This window comes from Chelon labrosus (genome assembly GCF_963514085.1).
Source record: "Chelon labrosus genome assembly, chromosome: 22".
Lineage (NCBI taxonomy): Eukaryota > Metazoa > Chordata > Actinopteri > Mugiliformes > Mugilidae > Chelon > Chelon labrosus.
The window spans coordinates 13,174,144-13,186,155 of NC_140355.1; the positions used below are offsets into that span (position 1 = coordinate 13,174,144).

The 12,012-nt window shown below is 42.5% G+C and overlaps 1 protein-coding gene across 1 annotated transcript; it reads right to left on the reverse strand.

The window, feature by feature from the left end:
* Positions 1-2,221: 2,221 nt before the first annotated feature.
* Positions 2,222-9,273, reverse strand: ddx54 (DEAD (Asp-Glu-Ala-Asp) box polypeptide 54). Its single transcript, XM_084571680.1, has 20 exons — positions 9,037-9,273; positions 7,987-8,113; positions 7,827-7,897; positions 7,556-7,744; positions 7,357-7,406; positions 7,227-7,268; positions 7,046-7,141; positions 6,832-6,953; positions 6,684-6,745; positions 5,858-5,989; positions 5,515-5,725; positions 5,288-5,419; positions 4,898-5,119; positions 4,729-4,802; positions 4,428-4,646; positions 3,924-4,072; positions 3,723-3,836; positions 3,506-3,616; positions 3,264-3,406; positions 2,222-3,160 (listed from the first exon to the last, which is right to left on the reverse strand). The coding sequence occupies exons 1-20, from the start codon at positions 9,142-9,144 to the stop codon at positions 2,904-2,906; spliced, it is 2,631 nt and encodes an 876-aa protein (XP_084427806.1). The 5' UTR covers positions 9,145-9,273; the 3' UTR covers positions 2,222-2,903.
* Positions 9,274-12,012: the final 2,739 nt, after the last annotated feature.

A 12,012-nucleotide genomic window follows, 5' to 3' on the forward strand; every position in this document is an offset into this window, starting at 1 on the left:
ATGGTAAACGTTATGAAAGCCATTAAGGATCACGACAGTTACTGTGTGTTGCAGTAGCAGCAGTAGTGTAGGAGGAAATATTAATTTAGGTTGGTATGTGGGTTATAATGTGTATGCATGTCTTGCAAGAACACAAGCCAAAACTAACAGCTTATATTAATGCTGGAGTCCGGGACTTTTAGATACATATAAACGCCTGTTACGTTAGAGCCCTTTACAAACAAGTTCCCACAATGCAGTCGCAAAATACAGGAGTATGGCAGAAGGGTCTAAGAAACGTTTATGATAAAGATAAAAAATAAACTCAGCAGACATAAAGTAAAATGGTCTGTTTTTTCCTCTTTCAAGTGCACTGAAAGCAGAGAAATGACCAATGAACTGTAGACATACCTCATGTACATGCTAAGACAGTTTGAGTAATTTGTCTCACTGCCACAAGGGGGAGACAAACGTCCCACACTGCAGCTTTAAACTACTTCATAGTTCAGAGTTTTAACATACCAAGGTTTGTAAACACTGTGTTAATAGCAGACTATTGATTCCATCAGATGCTTTTGAAACATTTGAAAAATAAAATTCCACAAGTGAACTGCAAGGAGTTTCCTAATAACATTTTAATTTTCAAAAAGGTAAATCCTGGAGGTTTAAAGATTGCAATTGTTTGCTGGCTGCATACCTGCAACAGGGAACACGCATCAAAAGAGGTAACAACACAACCGCAGACGAGAGGCCTCTCTTACCTGCTGCATTATGAACCGGAACGAAGCGACGTCTGAGAGTCCTGGGCAGAGGCCGTGCCTGGAGTGGTCGTGTTTGGGTTGGAGGAGCAGGTACGACAGGTAGAGGTATATTCCCGAAATCAGCGTCCGCGTTTTCCCCACACAGTTCTTTTAGGGCTGCAGTTGTCTGTTCCTCCTTATCGATGCAAACCTGTCCACAGAAACTTGCCATCTTTGCATTTTAATTAAATTTCACGTCCTGAATCTGGCTAGCTCTCAAGCCACCGCTCGCACATTTAAACCCTATATGAACTTTGAGCCCTAGCTATCACGTGACGGGGGGGTCCTTTTGCACACCTGTCCACTAGTGAATTTCCAAATGTTTTTAAAACTACTAGAAATAATAATAATAATAATAACAATAAAATGTTTTAATAATTACAGCATTTTTATGTGCAGCTAACTCATACATTTTAAAATTTTTGCTGGGTGTACCATGAACCATATATGACACAGGCACACCTGGGCACACCTGTGGGTACATGCATGCTATTGGTCTACGCATACATCGCGCTTATCTGGAAATAATTCGCACTGAACAGTCCCTCCTCAAACATTTAATATAGCACAGACCCCTCCTGGCAAAGTCTCCAGATTATAGCACTAGAAACTAGAAAAGTATATTTAGTAAAATGGTGACACTGGAGACCCCTTACTAACAGAAAAGAAGACTAAATCATCATCTGTCTGCTGCAATGACACTAGTCTTCTTGCATGGTTGTTCCATTTGTTATATAATGGAGTGAAATCATGCACAGATGCTGCCTCCGATTGGTTTTGCTAAAGTAATACACAGGAGTCCCATCTCAACAACAGAACAGGCAACCAAACTGAAGGAGAGGTCTTTATCCATTCAATAAACTATTAGTTTCTTCTGGATCTTCAGATAACCTACAATGCACAACTTCCAGAAAGATCAGTTTGGATACAGTTGTATAATTTGTTCTGTCAGATCTAATTAAATTTTCTAAAATAATTAACCTTGGAGATGTAACCAAAGGGTCATCATGGTTTGGGATTAAAGGTTCCAAGTCTTGAGAGTTTGAAAGACACTCAAAATGAAGCATTATGGTTTGGGCGGCTGACAGGATAGCACCAAAAAAGTAGCCAGCAGCAGCCTTCCTTCCTTAGGATTTACCCCAGCAAGTGTATGAGCAGGGCATCCTGCATCATGGAGGACCCCACCTATACCCAGCACATCATCTCTTCACCCCCTCCTCTCAGGCAGAAGACTGCGTAGCCTCAAAGCTCGAACAACGGGGATAAAATGCAGCTTTCCCCCAGAGGCTGTAAGGATTATTTTGTTTATTTGAACAAATTTCAATCCTCTGTGTTTTTGACATTGTTTAACGGACAATGAACATACATTGAACAATCATTTTGGAAGCTCAATCTAAATGGTTTATTAAAACTAAGGATATCTCAGACTTTACTGTATATCTCAAAGTTTCACCATTATTTTTTATATTGTCTGCTCACTTAGCTGTTTAGAAATAATGGCAAACTGCTTCAGCACAATTCATTTTAGAAAAACAGTCGAGAACTTTATTAGCATACATGTCTTTCTCATTTCTCAGAGATTCAGATCATTGTATACTGTATAACCAAGTTTAACCAAAGGCAACTGGACTTTCCTTGAAGACGCTTTACTTGACCATCCAACCAAGTATCTTTTTTGGATATTAGCCATTCATCACTTTGTAAACACACTTTTATTTGCTGTATCAGTGTTACAAACCATAAATGAAGACAAGACACAGAATATTATTTCATTAACTTCTGTATTTTACTATCAGTCAGTAATTGTATAGACATATTTTAATACTCAAACACACTTTAGCAGATTAAACTGCCAATATGCTTAGACTGAGAAAATCCAGATCTCTGGATAAATTCTTGTGACAAATGAAGAGTTCAGTAAGTAATCACTGGAGAAAATCGAAGTGCATCCCTATAGTCCAGAAACGCTTCCTCCAACTCATCCACAATCAAACAATGCAGGATGAAAATCTTAAGGTGTTCTCAGACATTACTGGTGCTCATCATCCAGTTCCTCGTGGAGCTCTCCATCTCCACTTTATCACCTTATCACAGCCTTGAGTGGTCGTTCTTCCCTCTCTCTCCTCACAGTCTCTTCCTCATCTTGCCCTTCTTCTGTCCTCCCCGTCCAAATCCTGACTTCCTCATTTCTCCGACCATCTGCTTGCCCTTACGGTGCTTCTTCAAGCCTCCACTCTGAAGGAACTGCTGCTTCTGGTTCTTCTTGCGCTGCTTCAGGATCTCCTGGTTCGTTTTCAGCTCCGAGCGTACGTTGCGTCCGCCGGGCGTCCGCTGTGGGCTCTGGAAGTTAGGACTTTGATGCCCTCTGCCCCAGCCACGACCTGGGAGAGTGATAACACAGAATGATGGGGTTGGAGGTGCGGCAAGGGTTTCTGGAGTAATTTAATGAGTGGCAAAGTAATGACATTCAAGATGTTGTCTTACCTCCTCCTCTTCCTCCTCTTCCTCCTCTACCTCCTCTTCCTCCTCTTCCTCCTCTTCCTCCTCCTCTACCTCTTCCTCCTGTTTCTCCGTCTGAGCCAGATCCTCCGTCGTCAAATTTGTATTTTTTCTTCCACTCCTCGTAACTGACATGCCGTTAAGTGAAATAACACCTCAATAATTCAGCTAAATGTTGCAGACTGAGAAAGAACAGATGACAAAGACACATTTTGTTGGAAGGATACAAGCTCTTCTTGTTCTTGTTGTTACTGATGACTTGGCCGCCATCTGTTCTGATCTTCTTCTTCTGGTCTTCCCTTCCCGACTCCCTCACAAAGCGCTTCCTCTTGCGGTCCCTACAAACGAACAATAAAAAGACAAAATTACGAAGGGAAATGGGTAAAATCAGAAACACGAAGAGAAATAAAAGGACACGGTGAAGGACTGAATTAATATTTTCACCATTTCATTATTTTCTTGTGCTGGTTCAAGCGGTCGCCCTCGTCTCCCATGAGGTCCAGGACGGCCGTGGAGGCCTGCTGCTCGAAGGCGGTGCCCTCTCCACCGAGACTCAACCTGATGACACCGAAAACAAGACGTCGCCAGTTAAAACAAACTGGCTATTACTTTGCATTTGTTGAATTGCACTGTTTCATTACTCACCCTCTCTCAGAGTTGAAGTCTTTAGGTCTGTAAGGGATGTAATATTTGTCATCTTTGCCCATTTGTCTGCTTTTCTTATTTTTGGGACGTTCTCCACCATCTTCCTGAGGGCCTCTTCTTTTACCACCGACTACCTCTGAGAACACCCCCTGGTGGACACATGAACAATAACATGTAAGAAAGTGAAGTGAAATGTAGAGATGTTTCTCTTTTCTTATTAAGTGTATGTAAACTCTTTGGCTGTACTTGATTGAATTATAGAAAGATGTTCTGCTTGGAGATGCAAACAGTCTTTTGCAGTTTGGGTATTTATGATACAAAAATGCACTATAATTCAGTGACTCAAAGGAATAGTTTGACAATTTCCAAAATACATATTTGCTTCTTGACAGATGAAATGCATGAGAAGATCAACACCTCACCGATTTTGGACCTATCACAAAGCTATTTCCTCAGCGCACTACATACAGATTTGTTTTGAGTATTGCTTCAGGAGTTTCTTACCGTGAGATCCTCCTCCTCCTCCTCCTCCTCATCTGTGCCTCGTGTGTGGTCATAGGCTGCACTGGTGGTGGGGTGGACCGGCTGATGCAGCTTGCTTTCTGCAACCAGGACCTCTTTCTTCTTGCTGAATTTGTCCACTAACCGCGTGTCCTTGGTGCGTTTGGCCCGCATCACCTCGCTGGCCGACGTCTTACTGCTGGAGTTGATTTCGAAGATGGTCTACATCGAGACGAAAGGAGATGTTCATACATGTTTTATCGCAAAACATTACAGCGCTAAGAGATCGTTCCCTCTAACTCACCGCTTTGGATTTGAAGCCCTTGATGGCGTCAACTATTTGAAGACGCTCCAGTTCCATTTTCTCCAAACCTGCCCCTGAAACAAGATTAAAAAAATAAAATCCTGTTAACTTCCGTCATCGCTCTTTATATTTTATGTTCCTTTCATAATTTATCATCTCCTGAACTGACCGAGCAGTGGATGGACGGCCATCGTGGACAGATCTGTGTTTTTGACCCGTCTGATGGACTCTGGTGAGGGGTTTGGTCGGGACTTGAGGTACTGCTTGTAGGCGTTCTCTGAGACACGGTGCAGATTTTGCAGCTCCATCGAGTTTTCGTGAGCCGTGATCAGGTGAGAGCTCTCGTCATCCAAGATGCTCTGAGGGACCCGACCAAACACGCCGTCTGAATCTGGAGGAGGAGGAGGAAAGGGGATGTTTAGACAGGATGCAGTGATGACGCAGCAGAAGAATACAAAGAGCAATACATAAAATATATCAGCAGCCTTAAACGTGTGGGACAGGGATCCAAGAGTTCATTAAAAGGTCAAGACTTGGCAGGATATTCTACACAGTTTACCTGGCATGTGCTCAACTGTGGCAAACTGAACAGGTCTCCCGACAAAGAGGTGGAGGTCGTAGACAAAAGGCATCTCATCTGGACAAATCATGCTGTAGGTTGTGCCGCTGCGACCCGCACGTCCCACACGGCCTGGTGAGAAAAGAGAGAAGATCATTTTAATTTATCTGGTCACTATATTAATCAGAGAAAAATCAGGATATTCACCCTGCGCATGAATTACCCACCGACTCTGTGCAAGAAGAGTTTGGACTTGGAAGGGAAGTTGTAGTTGATGACATTATCCAGCAGGGGGATGTCTATACCACGGGCGGCGACGTCCGTGACAATAAGCACCATGGCTTTCCGATGCACAAACTTCCCTATGTTGATCTTCCTGGCGGTCTGATCGAGGGCGCTGTAGATGTAGGCGCACTCTATGCCTTCTGAAGACAGCAGCTGGAGATCGAAACAAAAGAAGGTGGCATTAAATAAAAGCTCACGTTTTAATAAAATCTCTGGATTCTGTGAGGGTACTGTAAGGACAAACACAAACAGGAACAAAACTGAGTTATCGTGATGTTGTCTTACCTCCTTGAGGTACTCGACGTGGTGTTTGGTGGCAGCAAAAACCACCGTCTGTTCCTGAGGCTTCGCTACGTTCCTCAGGAGGTGTAGCAGCAGCGCGGGCTTGTCGTCCATACGCAGGTAAAAGAATGCCAGCTGAGGGATGACAGGAGGGAATCAAACATTTTGAAAAGGTTGGCCAAATAGTATACATAACATTATGACCACTTTTCTAAAATTGCGTAGGTCTCCATTGAGCCTCCAAAACAGTTGTGACTCATCAGAGAATGGACATGGGCCTTCAGAGGGTGTCCTGTGTTGTCTGGCAACAGAACATTATTAATGGGGGCCTTTGGGTCTTATGGGTTGAGGGGAGGGGCCTCTGTGGATTAGGCTTGTTCCAGTGCATCTCACAGATACTTGATCAGTTTGGAATCTAGTGAATTTTGAGGTCATGTCAACACCTTGTGCCGTTTTCATGACTTTTTCAGTCGTTCCTAACCCGTTTTTGTGTGTGTGCTTGTGTCAGGCTGCATCCTGCTGGAGATGGCTGCTGACATCAAGGAGTGTCATTGCTGTGGGGTAGGGGTCCCTCGTCTGGTACATCCACACGAATGGTTTCCCAGCAGAACATTGTATTGTCACAAGATGGTCAGTGTTATTTAATTCTCCTCTCAGTGGTCATAATGTTATGCCTGATCAGTGTATGTAGCAAAGGTCACTTGTGTTTAAAGAATATGCAGAAAGTTCCATTAACAACACTGTCGCACATTGTATTGCATAAACAAGACAATGGGTTTTTAGAAATATGCATTACTGTCTTGTGAATTGTGAATCATCTCTTCATTACCTTAATCAGGTCACTCAGTTTAGAATCCACATCCAAACGTAACAGCACAGGTTCGGTCAGACCTGGAAATGGAGATTATTTAGTGAAGCTGGAAATAAGCGGCAGTAACAATGTTGGACAAACAAAAACCTTTCTAAAACCATCTCACCAGCTCTGGCAAACTCCACCAGCAGTTTGGGCAGAGTGGCAGAGAACAGCAGAGTCTGTCTGGTGTCAGGAAGCCTCCGGATGATCTCCTCAAGCTGCTCGGCAAAACCCATTTCAAACAACCTGGGCGGGTTCAAGCACGGTACAAGATCACAAACATGTAGAAGTGAATTCATAATGGCTAAATTTAAAACCCTTTAAGTGCAATTTCTCACCTGTCGGCCTCATCAAACACCACGTACTCCACGCTGTTCAACTTCAGGTTCATCTCCTTGGCGACGTGCATGAGACGACCGGGGGTGCCGATAATTCTGCAGGAGGAGGACGGACAGAGAGATTTTCATACGATGCATTGATGGGAACATTTATGAAGTAGCGCTGCAATTAAACACTTACATGTCGGGGTTTTCGTGCAGAGCAGCGAACTGATCTTCCATTCTGAAAAACATTTATAGAGACAATTATATTAATTCCAGGGGTAAAAAAGAAAACTGTGATTCTAAAGACGTGACGAGGAGTCACAAACCTGTCTCCACCAAGGATCAAAGCGGTCTTGAGGCCGGTGAATTTTCCCAACTAGAATAATAAAGAAAATAAAGAAAACATTGGCGATATTTGTATTTACTGATGAAGCACACTACAACTAAAGCATCATTAATCCAGCATCAGGCAACTTAAACACCTAAATGAACAGAAAGCAGACGTCAGTGTACAAGCTGACTGACCTCTTTTGTGAATTTCATGGTCTGCAGGGCCAACTCTCTGGTGGGGGTCAGGATGAGGGCCCTGGCTCCTGTTTGCGCTTGAGGGGCCTTTAGCTTCTCGAACATGGGCACCAGGAAGGCGGCCGTCTTACCGCTGCCGGTCCTCGCCATGGCGACGATATCCTTCCCATCCAAAATCACAGGGATTGTCTGAAGAGATGAGGAGAGGGATTGAGAATTAATATCAAAGTCATGATCGTAGTTACGGGATCCTGAAGGCACGCTGACCTACCTTTCTTTGGATGGGAGTAGGAACTTTGTAGCCCTTCTTCATGACGCCTTTATAAACGGGGTAACTGAGACCTGTGACAACACATAACATGGTCAAACAGCTGGAAAAATGGATTGAACACGACAAAAAGTGGACATGCAGCGCTATTTGTTGCACTCACCCATGGACTGAAACCCTCCAGACTTCTTCTTCTTCTTGTTTTGGGCTCTGACCAGCTGCCTGGTGTCGGGCTCCACATCTGACAATGCGTCTGATGCCGCCGGGAATCGCGGCAGTTTCCTCCCAGGCTGCGAGGCAAATGAGAAAACATGACGTCAGCGTTTAAAAAAACAAGATCTTCAAAATTCAAGTGGAAAACTCCCCGCATAAGTTGAATAAATTGATCCTACGGCATGACCAATTTAGACTGAAGATGAAGTCATTATAAATAGTAACAGCATTAATTGCTAAACAGTAGCATGGCTCTTTTCCACTGAAAGTTAAAGCATAATCACGTTAAGATTTTGATCTTGTGTGTCAGCTACTGCTAAAAATAATTTCTGTTTTTTTACCTGACATCTCAAGACAAAGCAGCCTACTGGAATAGTCATGAAATCAATCCTACTTCCTTGAAGGTTACAAGGTTCAGCTTCTTTCATCGAAACTTTATCATTATTTTGAGGGCTAAAATTTCTGCTGTCAACAGCACCAGCAACTAGATCCTCTAAAATGACCATACAGTCGATTTGACACCTTAGCGTCACAATTGTTGTTAACTACTTTTATGTCAATCAACACGACAACTTCAGTAATTAATGTGTTCAGATCTCAGATTGAAATTCAATGAAATATAAACAAGAGTGTGACACCCATAAAAGGTAGTCATGTTGGCGATGCTCGACTCTGTCAAGACTAAAATATACTATTAGTATTCCTTTGTGTCAACAAAAGCAGAACATAAATGTAGACACTGTGTGATAACAATTGAAGTCATGACTTGTGTTCTGTGAGTAAACTAAAGACCAATTTCAGGGGGCATCCGGATTTGAACCGGAGACCTCTTGATCTGCAGTCAAATGCTCTACCACTGAGCTATACCCCCTGTTGCAAACTACAGCACCCTGTACATTTCTCAAAGCGGCAGCGTTACAATATACGAAACTCAATTGTTTTAAAGTCAGTGGTCGCAGAACAAGAAGGAGCTACAAGCCGAGTAAGTTGTGTTTCTTACAGAATCATCGTCCTTAATTTCAAAGTGTCCGGTGTCAGAGTCAGACTCCTGCTCTATGCTGGGGCTGTGTCTTTTCTTCTTCGTCAGTTTCTTCTTCCTCTGGGCCATCCTGTCGCTTAGAAGTTCCTTTAGCCTGTAGCCCGGTAACTTGACTTTATAGATTAATAAATATATCTAGTTTTCAGACCAGCTCGTGTCAAATCAACACACAAGAACGCGGTGCGCAGCCATGTTGGAAACACGTGTGAGAGTTTTTTTGTTTTCTTCTGTTTTCTGTGACCGTTGTTCCGTCGCTCGTAGCTCAACACTGCCTCCTACTGCTGCGGAGGTCACATCCAGTGTGTTCATATCACCGCCACTTGGGCTATTAAGATCATATCCTTGTATTTTTTATTTTCTTAACTATTTCCATTATGGTACAGCCTCATTTATGGTCTAATAATATATAATTTACAGACGTTTCTTCTGTATATATCAAAGGATTGGGCTTTGATGAAATCTGTGGAAGCAGATCCAAATCCTTCTTTAGAAAGTCTATACATAACATTATTATTTGTTTGTATGCAGTCATTATATTTAATGCAACACTTAAGTTGAAAATTAATTAAAACTGGATGAAAATGTATTCACAATAATAAAAAAAAAAATAGCTAAATGCATTCTGGCTGGTTCCTGATATATTTCAACCTCTGCAAACTCATGAAGAGCGCTTGAATTTCAAAAGTAAAAAGGGCACACCTTAAAATGACTTCATTGTGATGACAATATATTTATATAACTCACTTTATCAGTTAATTTTCTTCTGTTGCAAAACATTTCATGAAGTTACTATGCGGGGCGTTTTGGCAAAGCGTACCCATCCATGCAACTTCAAATATGCTACGAGATCTAGCTCTAAGACAGAATCTCTACTGTGTAATGTCTTAACCTTAGGATTCTGTCCTTTCATGTTATTTATATTGCACATGTACTTAACTGGGAGTTTGCATGTTCTCCCTGTGTCTGCGTGGGTTCTCTCCGGGTACTCCGGCTTCCTCCCACAGTCCAAAGACATGCTCATTAGGTTAACTGGTGATTCTAAAATGGCTGTAGGTGTGCATGTGAGTGTGAATGGTTGTCTGTCTCTCTGTGTTAGCCCTGTGATAGACTGGAGACCTGTCCAGGGTGTACCCCACCTCTCGCCCGATGACACCTGGGATAGGCTCCAGCCCCCCCGCGACCCTTCACAGGACCAAGCGGTTGCAGAAGATGAATGAATGAATGAATGAATGTACTTAACCATCATAAGCCATTGCTAGAGTTTTCCACAAAGTCATATTTTATGATTCCTTACCCTGCTATTACAAAACAGAGCTCTCCCGTTCCTACATCTTTCTGTGGCACAGCTTATGTGAAATACACTCTTTGACAGCCTTGAATTAAAAATTAATCTTACACTACCGGATGAAGGGTGATGGGACCAAACATGAGATCAAATACAAGTGTCTTGCTTCTGTTTTCATTTTGATTTATCCTAAAGCAGTTTAGGATAAGTACATTTGTCAAAAGGTGTCCCTGGAAGTCTCCAATAGTACTTGAAGTTGCTTCTTTTGCACATTGAATACTGTGAAAAACTGAAATTAGAAATGGAAAGGACAAGAAAACAGCTGGACCAGATATTCTCTGAATGCTGAGCATGCTGTTTATTGAGAATATGTAATAATAACTGTGTATAAAATTGGTACCTTTCGTATATTGGTCAATATGTCTTAGCCTAGGGCACATTTTGCATTTTCTTGTGAATTTCAGTTGTTCACAACCAGCCTCAGTTTACATTTTTTAAATCACCCAGTGGAAATGTGTCCTTTGGATGATAACACTGACACTAATATGGCAGCCAAAACGCGTGCCGCGCTGTTTGAAGTCAGTGGGCTGATGTACAGTAAATAAGTCAACACCATGGCAACAGCCCGGAGCTAATGCCATTCATATTCTCTCGCACAGCCTGGCTGCGGTGGCCTGGAACCAAATCTGTTCAGGAAGCCGAGGGGGCTGCGGGTTTTTTTTTTTTTTTTTCACACAAAGGCGAAAAAAAAAGGTGCAGCAACTCACCTATGCATGCAGGATTCACTTTGTGCAATTTAAGCGATAGAGCGAGAGGGGTTTAGGATATGAAGCCGGGGCAGCTCTGGGAAGATTGTGGTGGATTTGACTTGGCTCCCAGACATATTGGCATCAGTGCACTCCAAAGCCTCTGACAGTGTCTTAACTTTGCTCTCTGTGTCAACCTCTTCTGAAGCACTGCTTCACTGGGACGTTTTCTGATGCTGCTTATTATTCATGAGGCGGGGCTTTTAATGGATTTGTCGATGTGTGTCTTAAGCACAAAGAAAATAGAGTAGAGTGTTTTGATTTTCCTATTGGGAGCGAGGCTAAATGACACTCCACCTCTGTACAAATCCCCCAAGAGCCCGGTTATTGATTGCAAGTGTAACGATAAGATCTTTAAATGACAAACATTATATTTGATTTATGTGACGTAGTTAAGATGCAGCCTGAGTGCAGGGGATTTACGGTGGAATATCTAACCGTTATTACGCAGCTATTACACAAATACACTCACTCACCAAGCAGTCAGTGACTAAATGGACACTGAATAAAAGTCATTAGGGAAGCAGATGTCAACAAGTCTCAGGTTGGATTTTCATAAAGATGTGTGTGTTTGTCTAGCAGATGCCGCCTCTAATCCTTTGAGATTGAGGGGAATGTTTAAATTAAGAGATTACTGAGCTGATGGTTTGCAGAGCTAAGCTTTTAAATGGGGGTAGCAGTTAAACATTCTTCCGTCCTATCTGTGTCAATTCAATTATTTATCAGCCGCTCTTCCAAAAAAAAAAGAAAAAAAAAAAAGAAGAAGCTGGCCACGGGTTCAGCGGACCTTTTAAAAATAGGCCAAACATCCAATTAGTACTGCGACTGATGCTCTGCAGCATATCA